The sequence below is a fragment of the Martes martes genome (genome assembly GCF_963455335.1).
Source record: "Martes martes genome assembly, chromosome: 2".
NCBI classification, from domain to species: Eukaryota; Metazoa; Chordata; class Mammalia; order Carnivora; family Mustelidae; genus Martes; species Martes martes.
Window position 1 is genome coordinate 67,790,438 of NC_137889.1, and position 15,154 is coordinate 67,805,591.

Sequence of the window (15,154 nt, forward strand, 5' to 3'; positions counted from 1 at the left end):
ACAACAAAGGATTTAGAATATTCTGTAAATTTAGTTTGAGAAGACTGACTCAAATTTTGAAAGTTCTTCTACTGTGGGTAAAATGCTATCAATCAGCATCACATGCCACTGAGAAATTGTTCATGAAAGGAAGAGTCAATTAATGTGGCAAATGTCACTGTTGTCCTATTTTAAGAAATTGCCACAACTACCCCACCCTTCAGTAGCCACCACCCTGGTCAGTCAGCAGCCATCAGCACTGAGGCCAGACCCTCCACCAGCAAAAAGATTATGACTTGACTTGCTGAAAGCTCAGATATGGTTAGCATTTTTTAGCAATAAAGTATTTTTAAATTTAGGTATATACATTCTTTTTAAAAACGTAATGCTATTGCACATTTAACAGACTATGGTATAGTGTAAACATAACTTCTACACGCACTGGGAAACCAAAATATTCATTTGACTTGCTCTATTGTGATATTCACTTTATTGCAGTGGTCTGGAAATGAACCTCCAATATTACCGAGCTTTCTCTGTAGAGAGCGATCTTAGGCAGAGTACTGAATTGAAGGGTTAGTGACATGCTCTGATGCTCTTTGGAAGTAACAAATATGCCCTTCAGCTGTTGGCTACTTGGGATCAGGAGAACACTGTGGTCAGGGCTCTATGGAATAAATAAACTTAGATACGACTAGAGAAATAAATGTCGCTGTCCTTTTTATTTTAATTGTAAAGAAGAACTAAATAATGCTATTTTGGTATGAAGACTGTCAGCTGATTCCTGTTAAAAGAGGATAGACAACCAACAGGTAATTTTCCTTTCTAAATTTCCTTTCCTTTCTAAATTCTAAAGGAATTTGAATCACTATTTCTCCTGAAAAATATTTTAATGAGTTATTACCTAATTTGCAGTATTCGAAGATAAACAATCCATGGCTTATATACAATTAAGATTCCTTAAAAAATCCAGACTCTGAAATATAAATTTATTGGCTTAACAGTGCCTGAGTTAATCTATTAGACTACAAAATACTGTAACAGTGTTTTGCGCTACATGAAAACTTAGGTTTAGGAATTTTTGCTCTTACCAAGAGCACAGCCCATAGAAACACCTTTTCATGATCTGGTGTTTCAAGCATTCATAAATTCCCTATTAAGCCAAAAAGGAAACCCCATTAATGGATCAGTTTATGTTTGAGTTTTTAGGTACCATCAATATAAACTGTCTACATAAAATTGAGAAACCAAGAAGGAATTTTCTTTTTTTCTTGAAGAGAAATAAATTTAAGGCTGTAATTTATTCTCTGCAACTTTTTTTTTTTTAAGATTTTATTTATTTATTTGACAGAGAGAGCTCACAAGTAGGCAGAGAGGCAGGCGGGGGGGCGGGGGTGGGAAGCAGGCTTCCTGCTGAGCAGAGAGCCCAATGTGGGGCTCGATCCCAAGACCCTGAGACCATGACCTCAGCTGAAGGCAGAGGCTTAAACCACTGAGCCACCCAGGCGCCCAATTCTTTTTTTTTTTTTAAAACTGGTATTTATTTATTATATTCGGTTAGCCACAATATAGTTCATCGTTAGTTTTTGATATAGTGTTCAATGATTCATTAGTTACACATAACACCCAGTGCTCATCACAACACGTTCTGCAACTCATTCTAATCATATGTATCATACCAGAGAAGTTATGTTTACAGGAAAAACAGATCTACTCATTTAATTGCTAGAGAGAAATGCATCATGTTAGCACAACAAATGGGAAAAGTACTCAACCGGGAATCAGTAGAAGAGCTAGCTAGGTTTTGCTTTAGGCTCTGCCATACCTGTATGACCTTAGGCAAATCATTTACCCTCTGCAGGTTGAGCTCTGGTGTGCAGACTCTTCTGTGGTTTAACGGGACGAGCTTGCAATTAGGAGAGCGGCCCCTAGATGGTGCTGTTGTTCTGACTTAGGCTTTGTATTTTTTTTCCCCTCTAGCATTACAGTGAAGTAAAAAAGCATAGGTTAGAAAATGATTTCCTCTTAGTTCTGAAAAAATTCACTCTTAAGTATTCAAAACAGCATTGAGTTATGAATCATAAGGCCCATGAGCCTCTGGCATTAATTAAAAGGAATTAACCATAAAAAGGAATAAACCATTAATGATTATAATGAATATCTCCTATTATAATTAGCCCAAATATCCATCACTATTTCTCTAGATATATGTATCTAGGCCTAAGAAACTGAATAAAAACCAAAAAAATTACCTTTTAGAGTTGATGGATAACAAATACTATAGAAGAGTATTTTGTTTTTTTCAAATGCTAGTTCTAACAAAAAATCTTGACAAATGCACTGATGGTTTTTCACTATGAATGTTTCAGGCTATATTTAAAACCTGTGATTTCCACAAGCACAATGACAGATATATTGCATTACCCCCCCCACCCCCAGCTATGTAAACAAGGACATCTTTTTTAAAAAAAATCTACTTTAAGTATTTCAAAAGGATGAGAATAATGTATTAAATGACTTCTCTAGTTTCAACGCACTAACGACAAAGGATTTGAAGATTCTAGTTTGAGTAGGCTTTGGATGTACACTATCAGATTTCATCTAAAATTATGGAAAGGAAAAGTAATACATTCTTATTTCTCCCCTATGAAATTCATTGAGTACAAAAATGAGGTTCAATCAATACAGAGAATAAGGAGGTATCTATGAAAACCCATCCTGAGCAACATCCTGGCCTCTTGTCAGTTGAGTGGGTAATAAGTGGCAAGCAAAAAAGGTGCCTTGAAGGAGTGAAATGATACAAAACTGAATTTTGTTTCAATAAAAACTTTTGTCAACAAGTTAAAGAGGTAAGATATTGGATCTTGGTGTATCCAAAACAGTACTGCTGTGTGTGAAATCTTCCCATCCAACCAACCAATCTACCAATTATCCAACCAACCAACCAACCAACCAATCGTTTATTGAGCCCTGTATGGTGCAAAGGGCTGGAGACACAAAGGTACTATCTCCATTCTCAAAAAATTCAGTCTCGTATGAGAAAAGGACTTTGAAAAGTTCAGTTCAGTTTATTATAGTGTCAAGTAGATTTACAACTATTGCACTTATCATTCTGCTAACACAAGGCCAAAATTTAAGAGGGATATTTTTCTCCAATAAAGCTAGGCTTTCACGATCTTTGATATATGATGTCACAATTATAGGCAAAATAATATACCTCATGTCCTATTCCAGACACATCCCCCACTTCCAGCTGTTGTGCACCTTACTGCAAATAAGAATTTACTTGAGATAATACTCTAAGTCATTCATTTCTCATGAAATTACTCTTAAGTGAGATTTGACAAGTTTTCTTTATAACGTCCTCTAACCAAAATGTATGAAAAACAGCTCCCATACTCCAAAATCAATTATAACCATGTAACTGAAAGATGAAGTTCTATCAAAGACAAAGTAAACATCTCTTCCCTTACAGAACCCCACAAGGTGTTCAAATAATTGTTGACAACTGGCTGCCTAACTTTTTGGACAGTGGGAAACAATGACAAAAGCTAAAAAGTGGTCAAGCATATGAAACTCTTCTCAAAAATGGAAGAAGACCGTGAGGGCTGTTGCGGAAGTGTTTTACATTTCCAATGAAATTCTATTCCATTGATCTTTTTGGAAGATTGTCTTCGACCTATTTGGCTTAAGCCCATATACTGTAATTGATTCAATCACATAAAGAACCGCTTTTATCTTAAGTCTGGAATGCATAACAAATGGATAGCAGGAAAGTGTTTTTTTAATTTACTCTAATAATTTGTGCAGGAATAAACCGGGGACAAAAACCCAAAGAAGTATCAGCCATGGGTCTTCTTCAATTATTTTTCATTCTGATTATAAGGAAGAAATGAGCTGTGTGGGTTTGGTGTTTTCTGTCTTAATAGTTGCTCTGTATTCTGAGATATATGTGATTCATAATGTACCACTACAACAAGACACAGGTTTTTATGTATTACTGGGGTAATACAAAGAAAATGAATTTTTCTTTGGGTACCAGTAATTGTCAAAAGAATGATTGCAGATTCAGAAAATGTGCTTTATAATAACCCTGTTAGCATAAAGTATACATGGAAGAAAGAAGGTGTGGCCGGTATGTGGAAGGGTTAGTTGTATTAGCAAGGCATTTCAGGATGGTTTTGGTTCTTTTGACTAAGATACATCAAATTCTAACTCCCTTTAAATCCTTGGACAAAGGGAAAAATACTTAGTAACACAAGAAGCATTTGATAAGCACGAGCTGATTTACCAAGTGCTTATAAAGGCTCCAGCTAGTTAATAAACTGCCCCACCAGAAGCAAAGATTTGCCCTGGTAATAAGGACAATGGGCTTAAATGGTTAGAACTAATTTGAATGTCAAAAATGAAATTTAGATTACCAACCATGTCCTGACAGTTACAGCACAGAGAATATCAAATGTCCTCTTTTTAAACTAAAGTGAAAAATGAAGAAGCATGGTTAATTTCCTGGTGTTGAGGTCAAGATGTCCAAGTGCAACCTCTGCTCATAAGCCTCCCCATGCCGCCACGCCACCTGACGCTTTCCCTGGGGGAAGTGTGTACCTGCCTTGCTGATCCCACCAGATGTCCTCCCTGGTAGGATACCAGGGTGGTTCACGGGTTTCCACGTGCATGTTTCTACTGTGAATGAAAGCGGACTACAAAACCTGGACATATTCTGCTTTCAGAAAATTCTAGTGTACCATGTAGAGCACAGATATTTCTTTCGGTTTACAAAAATAGTGCAAAAATGTATCTGATAGTCAAAGTAATAGTTCAAGTGAGTGCTTGTGCCAAAGAACACAGTCAATCTTCACCTTTAGCTGACTTGTAAAAATTGAACGTAGTTTTTGGGAAATATTCCAGATTTTCCCGTTAGTTCTCCACTCATCCAGTCATCATCTACAGATTCCAGCTCTGTTATGATGTCTCCAGCCTGTCAGTAGACAAAAATTGGAAAGAATGATTATTTTCTGTTGCGAATAAGTGTGGTAAGCAGCCTCCTTGAAGAGGCATGGTTAATCTTCTCTTGATGTCACTTGCTGATCTTGATCTGCCTAGTGGGTTACATGATAGGCCACACAGGTGATGGAGACCTCACGACACCCTCAGCTTGTATGCCTCTTCTCAGAGCCCGTTCCTTCACCGTTGTCACCCTTACTGAACTTTTATTTTCCCACTTGCATTTTGTGCCCCCCAAATTCACTACTCCTAATCTAAAATTCTTCTTTAAGAACAGTCCTAGATATCATATATGTTATGTATCTATTTTTCATGTAACAATTACTTCCTGAGCACCCAGTATGTGTCAGATACTGTTCTGAGTATTATGGACACAGCAAGGAATAAGGACCTCATTTTAGAGTAGGGAGGCAAATAAATAAGCTGGCCCAAGAGGACAGAAAGTGGGGTTCACATCTCATTAGTTCCAGTCAGGGAACACCCCCCTGAAGGTGACACTTAAGCAAAGACTTGAAGGTAAGAGAGCCTATGTGTTTACCATAGGTAGTTCTACTCTGTGTACTTTACAGGAATTAACTTGCTTAAACAACACCGCAGTCCTAGAGATGGATACTGTTATTTTGCTGTTTGAGAGAGGTATTTTTATGGCCTTCTTCATTTTAAATCTCTCTGAAGCTCAGAGAGATTCAACAGCTTCCTCAGGGCTGCATGTCTAGTTAGTGGTAGGGTCAGGAGTCCAGTCCAGTGCAATTTCAGGGCCGGTGTTGCTAATCATTGGGGTACACGGCCATCACATTTTACAGTGGACTTTTTACTTTTATCATTGCCTTTTCTCAACATCCTGAGCATTTTGAACTGTACATTCATTCTTCCACATAATGGTATCCTCCTTCACCATTTAGTTCATTCCATGCTTCTATGGTCTAACAATCAAATTTATATTCATTTCTGTCTTTAAAGAGCTTCTCCCTGACTCAGGACATCTGATTTACCCTCATCAAGTTAGTCAAAGGGACTATGTGTCTTATTCATGAGCGAATTATAATTCCTCAACAGATGAAGACATCATTTTTGAAATTTTCTCCTGAAACTATTTTGTTCTTTATGGATTCTAACCATTTCTTAGGATCTGGGCTTAAGAGTCTATAATGGTTCAGGATGACCCTGGCTACTTTTAAGAGTATCTTTATCAGGCTAAATGGATTTTATTTATAGCACTAGTACATTGCCCTCTGTAAAAATGGTTTGATTTAAGGCCTTTCTTTATGGAAAATGGAAGGGGAAAATGCTGACTATCAAATGTCATTAATTTACTTTACTCTGCCAAAATCTGTAAAAATTCTGGCTGTTCAAAGTTTCTATTATAAATAAGTTCCTTCTGGTTCCTAAATTATAACACAATAGTTAAATGAAATCATTTTTTTTTTTTTTTTTGGCTCTGGTCTAACCGTACATACTATGTCAGTTTTCTGATGGCGAGGAAAATTTCTTTTTCCAAAAAAGTTCTACTAATATTCTGTGAATATTTAATAAAATATTAAAGATTAACAATGAATCCCTTAAGCTAAAAAAACTCAGGAACTACCCTGTTTATATTCAGTCTTTTGTAAAATGAAGACACCCTATTTTCTGGAGAATACTGTGAATTCTGTTATTTACACTGACATAACTTAAACAAAGGCCAAAATAACATCCAAAAAGTTTGAATCCAGTTCACTTGCAGTAACATTTTACGTAACAGTAAAAAGAATTAACTTTGAGCCACTGATTCCCATGACTGAAAAAGTTGAGGGCAACAGTTTCCAAACATTTGGATTTTGAGAACCAAGAAATTAAGGAGGGAAAAAAGGGAACTGATACAAGGTTACCAAATTATAATTCTGCATAATAAATAGTATTTACTCACAGCATTTTATAAGAGAAATGACATTTTAATATGAAAAGGAAGAAATTCCCAGAAGAATGGAAAACTCCATAACAGAATAGGAAAGTTAGCAACTTTCTACTGATTTATCTCCGCATGCCCCTTACTCCACGACTTCCCAGCATCACCTTCATCTCCCTTGTTTTGTTTTTGATAGCTGGTGGGGTACCCACTGTTTTAAGTCTCATCTTCTCCAATCACTCCCTGATGATTTAATTTTTCCTATGGCAACTCTGCCTCTGGCCGAGTATCCGGTGATAGAGAACTTCCCAGCATCTGACGCAGGCTGCTCTGATGGCAACTGAAGGAAACCCACCCTCTTTCCTCTTGGAATAGTCCCAAAGTCCTGTCCTGAGTGCCTTCCTCTGACCATGGTCAGAGGAAATATTCTGTTCTTACTCTTTAAAAAACAAACAAAAAAGAACAAACAAAAAAGAGGAAGTACTTCTTCGGTAAAGTAAAATAGAATTTTAGGCTGCTAAAAGCAAAAAACAAAAACAACACCTTTGCAGGGCCACCTGGCTGACTCAGAAGATTGTGTGACTCTTGATCTCAGGGGCGTGAGTTCAAGTGCCACATTGGGTGTAGAGATGACTTAAATAAATAAATAAATAAACCTTTGCATAGGAGCATAACCTTTTGGGATCATTTCCCCAAAGTCTAGTCAGTATCTTTGTAGATAAGACTCCAGTGTTTTACGAAGCCTGCTGCCGTGGCCAGGTGTGGCAGGAACTATCTGATTCCTCCACTGATTTCAAAGACATGATAGTAGCAGGCTGCAAAGGCCATGGAGAGAATTATCCTTCACTAGGGCTACCAATGAAAATTCCAGTATTGTTGAGCTCAGATGTGACAAGGCCCAGGAATAAAGAATTTGTTTGGGGATGGTGGGGCAGTAAGGTTTTAAGTACTTACATGCCTTGCTGATAATTTAAATGTGCCCTAGCACCTTCTCTAATCCTATCCATTAGAGTTAGGGTCTAAGATCTGTTCGTTCCTGACTAATAATCAATACTCCACCCAAATGTTCTCCTCTTCACTGGAAGACACTTCAAAATTTACAGCCGTTTAATGCAGTTACAAAAAGACACACATTCTGACCTTGAAGGAAAGTTCATCTTCATTCTCCCCATGGAAGTCATACAAGGCTTTGGCCTTCTTCCCCTTCAGTGCTAAAGCAGACATACTTTTTGCCTCTGCTGTGAAGACACCAAAAATCCAAATACATATAGAGAGACACTGGACTAAAACACAAATGAAACATTTCAAGAAGCCCCCCTTCTCATTCCTGGGACAGAATAATTTCAATTAATTTTGTATTTTTTTAACTTGCAAAAAGATGATGTTTTCTTACCAGGACTAAAACTAGATAGCACACACTTAGTAGACAAAATTAGCCATTATTAAGTGAAGGCATTTTTGTCTTTATTTTCCCCCCAAAACAAGAGAGTTTGCATACATTTAAGAATCAACTCTTTCAATTACAGGCAAGCAAGTTAAACTGAGCATGGCCAGAGGGGAAAGGAATATCTACCATTTCCAAAGGTCTTAGGCTCCCCTTCAAGAGAAAACAGTCATTTCTGCAGTTGCTATACCTGGGCAGGGCCGCACAAAGACTGCTGGGAAGATCCCCTCCCTGTCACGCAGTCTGCCCTTGTACCAGTCAGAGTCCACACGCTCAAGGATCAGGATCCGGTCTCCCCTCCGGAAGGATAAGTCATCACTGGTCTCTGCTGTAAAACTGTGAAGGGCTTCACACCATTCTCCAGAAAGACTATTATCCTGTTACAAACCACAAGTTTGGTAAGAAATGTGAGATTTTATTTGACGTTGATTCCTACAAAGCTTAAAAAAGTAGTGGGGGAAAGAAAAAAGAAGAAAAGCTAAGGGGTCAAAGATTTCAAAGCCTGAAGGCTTCTTTAAATCACCCAAGACTTTATGTTCCCTACCAACTTTCAGAAATAAAAGGTTCCAATAACTTTTTTCTTAAAATAGAATTCCAAATGACAGATATGACGAGATTTGCGGCTTTTTGGCTTTTAAGGTATACATACAATGCTTAAGCAAAACCTTTTTTCTAATTGTGATCTTTTTTTTTTAAATTTTATTCATTCATTTGACACACACAGAGAGAAATCACGAGTAGGCAGAGAGGCAGGCAGAGAGAGAGGGGGAAGCAGGCTCTCTGCTGAGCAGAGAGCCCGATGCAGGACTCGATCCCAGGACGCTGAGATCATGACCTGATCCGAAGGCAGAGGCTTAACCCACTGAACCACCCAGGCACCGTCTAATTGTGATCTTAAAATAACATCTGTAACATGAGTTACATTAAAAACGTTAGGTAAAAGCATATGGTGTTTACGTATAGTATTTATGACACTTTGAAAAAATTCTGGTGAAGCATATAATTTTCAGTAAAGCTCTTCTTTACCTAAATTAGGAAGGCTCAGAATGGGCAGTCTGTTAATTCCAGATCTTTACCTGATTCAGAGGCTATCAGATTCCATCACGTGGGACTTCATTATTCACACTTTTAATTTTACGAGGTATATAATTAGCTTTAAGGCTGGCGCCGTAATGACCCAAACATGGTGGGCTAGTATGAGGAAACACTCCAACAAGAATGTTTTTACCTCACACCCAACAGAGGAAGGTTTTGCTCTGTAAAAACGTGTCTCTGCCAAGTCAGGATGGGGACCCCATGTTTGAGGAGCTCAAGCAGGGAGGAGAGGAAAATGCGAAGGCAAAGGCTTGGAGCCAGACAGGCCTGGGTTCCAGAACCGAGCCTCAGATTCATGTTAGCGCTGCTCAGTGGTGTTGTGAAGGCGGAATGAGATAATGCAGGTTGCACGCTGGACACAGCGCCTAGCATAGCTGAAGTTTGCCCCAAATGATGGGTTACTATACAAAAACAAAAATATAAGCAAACAAAACCTCTCTTTTTCCTGAACTTGAGTAACCCATCTTCGAGAATGGCACGTTCAACCCCCAAGAAATGCAGGCAACTAATGTGAACATTTCCTTCTGGAGAACTGTAGTCACCATCCTTCCTGTTTGACTTTATCAGTGAGCGGGGATCAAAGAATTTAGAGACACACAGCCCAATTACCAGTGACGTTTTGATAAACAATGACCCCATCAGGCTCACTCTTCTAAAATAGGTCATAAAAACAATGGCAATCACCCACATTCCTATTCCATTTAAACACTCTAAAGTCACATTATACAGCATAAAATTTTTAATATTTTTTCTCTTTCCCACTATAAAAATAATAAAATGTTCCCAAACATTTGGCAAGTTGGAAAATGTATGAAGTTGGGGAAAAAACCCACCCCTTACAGCAACTTAAGTATATTTCCTTCTAGGCTTTTTATGCTATATATTCAATTTCCTTATATGTTTTCCTCCCATGACATTTACTTTATAAATCTAATATTCATGGCCTCAGAACATCCTCCTAATAATGGTCATATTTAGGTTGCTTCTAATTTTTTCCTATTATGCAAACACCACCATGACCATCTTTGTGAAGAAAACCTTTATTTTTCCCCTTTGGGGTGGGGGAAGCAGGGGGAAGGACAGAAGGAAAGGGAGAGAACCTCCAGCAAACTCTGTGCTGAGCATGGAGCCCCACGTGGGGTTCAAGCCCATGACCCTGAGATCACAACCTGAGTTGAAACCAAGAATCAGATCCTCAACCAAGATACCCAGGCGCCCTTTAAAATTTTTTTTTTAGTATCAGTCACTTACGATATCTCTTTTATGAATATTCTAATCATGTCTCTTTCTTTGTTTTTATTAAAAAAAATTTGCATGTCTTTTAAAAAATTTTTATTTATTTACTTGACAGAGAGAGAGACAGCAAGAGAAGGAACACAAGCAGGGGGAGTGGGAGAGGGAGAAGCAGGCTTCCTGCTGAGTAGGGAGCCCAATCAATGCAGGGCTTGATCCCAGGACCCTGGGATCATGACCTAACCTGAGCCAAAAGCAGACACTTAATGACTGGGTCACCTAGGCACCCTGTTTGCATGTCTTCCTAACCCATCTTTATGAGCTCTATTATACAGAATAAAGACAGTAACCTTCTAACCTTTTATTTCAAACATTTGCTCTGTGAATTGAAAGATGGCTTATAACATTTTCTCTCGGTAATTATGATTTTAATATTCCTCCAGCCTACCTGCGAATTTGCACCAGAATCTTCTTTTTTGGTCTTGGGTGGTACCTTTGTGCCTATGTTTAAGGAAAAAAAAAAAAGTTAAAACTTTAGATGTTGCTATTGGAGATGCAATAGATGTTGGAGAAAAACCACAGAGAGAGAAAAAAATTCTGGGACTCTAGATCAGTCTCTTCATGTCCTGGCTAACTCTGAACAGTATCATCCTCTCTGGGCTTGTTTTCTTTACTGAGAAGTGGAGGATACACATTAGTTATACTAGAGAGTCCACTTCTGTTTAATAGTCTATGATTCTTTACAATTTCTGAGTATGAAGCAATTGCTAATTACCTAAAACACCAATGCCAGATCTTTGAGAGATTACCACAATAATGGCTATCCCAATAATGATTATTATCATTTAAAAATAATTTTTCTACTTTAAAAAATTAAGCAGCTCAAGAATTATCCGATTATTTGGTTTAGTTGAATTAGGACAGAACATAATAAAAAACCATATTCTCCATACTCACTGAAAACATTTGTACCAGAGGCAGGAGGGTCCTCCACGAGTTCTACAAAATTAAGGGGAAAAATCCCAGTTCTGTCTCGAAGTTCTCCTCTGGCCCATTCTTCACTCACATACTCTTTAAGAACAATAATTTCTCCCTCCGAGAAGCTTAACTCATCCTTCTGGTCTCCAATATATTCAAACCGAGAGACACATCTTGGGCCCCTGAACAAAGAAGATCATGCTGTGGGTTAACCTAGAGAGTACTAATTTTCAAAATGCTTTAAAACCTTCACTCGGTCTTTCAATAAACATGTATTCTGTGTTTATTGTGGAACAAGATACACGAGGCATAATTTTAAAATTTCTGTGAAAAAGAATAAGCTGTATTTCTAAATGATAGTCATTACTTTCTAGATATGAATCTATACTCTCAAAAAGAGTAAAGAAGGGGTGCGTGGGTGGCTCAGTGGGTTAAAGCCTCTGCCTTCAGCTCAGGTCATGATCCCAGGGTCCTGGGATCGAGACCCACATCGGGCTCCCTGCTCAGCCGGGAGCCTCCTTCCCCCTCCCCCTCTGCCTGCCTCTCTGCCTACCTGTGATCTCTGTCCATCAAATAAATAAATAAAATCTTAAAAAAAAAAAAAAGAGTAAAGAAAAAAAAAGGCAGTCGGGGGCGGGGGGCGGTCAGTCTACAATGGTCACCTTTTGGTCACCTTTACTTCATTGCATGTTTGTGTATGCCTGGGCCACAGAAATCCACGGCCGAATCCGAACCCTCTCAATCGGAGCTGCACTGAGTTTAGGAGCGCCCACCCTGAGAATCTCGGGGCAAGACACGGAACTTCCGCAGCAGAAGGCAATGGGCATCAGCTGGGCAGAGGAGACTGCATCACGTGGTGACTCATCCGTGAGTTGTCTATAGGGATACGTGGTCTTCACAACCAGGAAGTTGGAAGAAAACAGAAACTGGGCAAATTGTAAGAACCGTAAACTTAACGCGGTTTTTTTTAAAGATGGTTTCTGTAATCACCTTTAAAAAGGCTTCACTTCTGAGAATAAGAACAATCCTTCAATGATCTACAATTGTGACTAAAAACAAGATAAAAGTAGAGATAAAATGGTGTCTCCAGAAGGCACGGTTTAATACCAAACCTTCGATTTAAGGCTTCAGAAAGGAAGTCTCAGTCGGAGACTCAGAAGCAACAATCGCAGGAGACACAACTGCCTGAGGAGACAAGGTCGGTCCCCGCACCAATCAAAGTCTGATTTAAGTCCGGTCAATGGACCAACGGCTGCGAAAGCCCACTTTAAATTCAACCTGCTGACACAATAAACACTGCTTAGAAATAGGAGACAAATTGAACCTGAGATAGAATTCAACTATTGTGACATCAGAAGTTTTCTTATTTGTGGTAACCTTTGCATTTATTTTCTGAAGTCCTTGGGGAGCATCTCCTTATGTCTGACCTATTCAAAGACAGGTTTACAGTCTTCAGCAGATAGTGAATTCTACTAATTTGCTCCTCTAACTGGAATATAAAGTTGCAGTGTGGCAGTGTTTTAAATCACAAAGGAGTTACGGTGGTGCGTAAAAGGGTATATAAATTCATGGAAAGGTCTTTAGGCATAAAGGCAGACCCCTCCACCTTAACTCTTCCTTTACTTTCTTCTCATTCCTCTTAAAAACAAAACAATATAAAACGCCTAGCAGTTTTTGTAGGGTTCCTATAAGGTTAAAATATTTTCAGTGACAAAGATACCTGAACCTTCTAAATAGTCTGTTGGTAGATAGATAGAAGGCCCAAACAAAATGCATCAGGTAACGAACCTGTCTCTGCTCAAACTCAGGCCAGGCTGTGTGTGGAAAGCTGCAGGAGTTAGTCTGTGGCTGTCTGTCTGTCTGTCCTGCATGACATGGAGCATTGCTCCTGCCAGCTTCTATCAGAAAAATTCTGATACTTTAATTTTGTCAGAATTTTAATCCACTATGGCTTTTTATTTTTATTTATTCATTTATTTTTTTTTAAGATTTTATTTATTTATTTGAGAGAGAGCGAGAGAATGAGAGAGAGAGAAAGCATGAGAAGCAGCAGGTCAGGGGGAGCCTGAGCAGAAGCCGAGCAGGGAGCCTGATGCGGGACTGGAACCCCTCACTCCAGGATCATGGCCTGAGCCAAAGGTAGTCGCCCAACCAACTAAGCCACCCGGGCACCCATTATTCACTTATTTTCTAAAAAGACTTTATTTTTAAGTGATCTTTACACCCAACATGGGGCTTGAACTTACAACCCTGAGATCAAGAGTCACATGCTCTTCCAACTGAGCCAGCCAGGCATCCACCCTCCCGCCACCACTAAGGCTTTTTAAACAAGTAAAGTTTTCCTCATCATTACAAAGACACACTGAGTAGGTGAATAATCACACATGTGAAGTGTTTGAAGTTTGGTAATTCTTTATGATATAAATGCTTGCCTCCTTTGCATTTTGTGCAAAAGAACACAAATCAAACTTACTTAACACAGTGAGATGAAACAGATTCTCTTTTCCCATTTCCTCCTTCTGGAACATCAATCTGTAAAGACAACGTCAAGGCAACAATTTTATGTTTTCAGATTTTAGTAAGATAAATGTAAGGCTAAATAATTAGGAAATATGTGATTGAAATTAGCCAGTTTACGTAGGTATTAAGCTGATGACGTTGTACCACAGGTGCTAAAAGGTAAGAAATCCAGAATTGGGGTTTTGGAAAAAAAAATGTAACCTATCTTTCTGCAGTAGCCTTTCTTGAATAGCCAATCAATCCTCTTTCTTGCTGGAATAAGCACACTGATACTGCTCTACAATGGACTCAGTTTTCTCTCTTCCACATCCTCTAAGTCGAAAGCTTCAGATGAGGAGGACTGAAGACGGAAACTAGGCAGCAAGGACTCAGGCACCAGCCCGCCTATTTCAAAGTGTTAGCAGAATTCTGCCATACTTTCCTGACCCCCACATAAAACATTTTAATCAAACTCGTGGATTCTCTCTCTTTTCCCCACTCTTTTCCTTCAGTGTGAGTGGGGAAGGAAGTAAGGAGTGAGTACTCAGTCAGTGTCTATTAAATGGCAGGCACTTTACAGAATACCTTATTTACAAGGCTCAGTAGAGCAGGGTTGTCATAAAATATTTGACCGTAATGCACTATGCCTGAAAACTACGTTAAGGTTTTGAGGTTTATTTGAAACAAATCAGCACCCTTCCTGATCAATTCTGAAAGTTTTAAAACAATTTTTTAAACTAGGAGGCTTCGAAGAGGCACTTATACCAATAATGTGGCAGATATGGTGTGACTGATTTCACTGTGGTTACTGGGCTTTTTAAAGTACTGCCATATTGGGCAGAAGAAAAACGAGGAAGAGTGCTAAAACTAACATTATTCTTAATATTAATTTAGAGAGTGTGATAAAGATTTCTCTGAAGAGTCATGGCATATAGAGGTATCTATCTATCTATATATACACTGCACAATTTTTAAGACCCTCATTTTAGAATTCAAGAGACTCAAACTCATTTATCTTTGAAAAATACAGTTTTTTT

General features: G+C 38.6%; 1 protein-coding gene across 6 annotated transcripts in view; it reads right to left on the bottom strand.

Moving 5' to 3' along the window:
* Positions 1-1,508: 1,508 nt before the first annotated feature.
* Positions 1,509-15,154, bottom strand: part of SH3D19 (SH3 domain containing 19) — a 179,061-nt gene continuing 165,415 nt past the window's right edge. For 5 of the 6 annotated variants that reach the window (XM_080796460.1, XM_080796459.1, XM_080796457.1 and 2 more), the window contains 6 exons: positions 14,092-14,150; positions 11,598-11,800; positions 11,089-11,141; positions 8,503-8,689; positions 8,009-8,106; positions 3,025-4,957 (listed from right to left, as the gene is read on the bottom strand). In XM_080796460.1, coding sequence (XP_080652586.1) covers positions 4,841-4,957; positions 8,009-8,106; positions 8,503-8,689; positions 11,089-11,141; positions 11,598-11,800; positions 14,092-14,150 — 717 coding nt within the window. In that variant the 3' untranslated portion in view covers positions 3,025-4,840. Of the gene's footprint in view, positions 1,956-3,024; positions 4,958-8,008; positions 8,107-8,502; positions 8,690-11,088; positions 11,142-11,597; positions 11,801-14,091; positions 14,151-15,154 lie in introns of those variants that run through there. The other variant, XM_080796456.1, reaches the window with a different exon arrangement.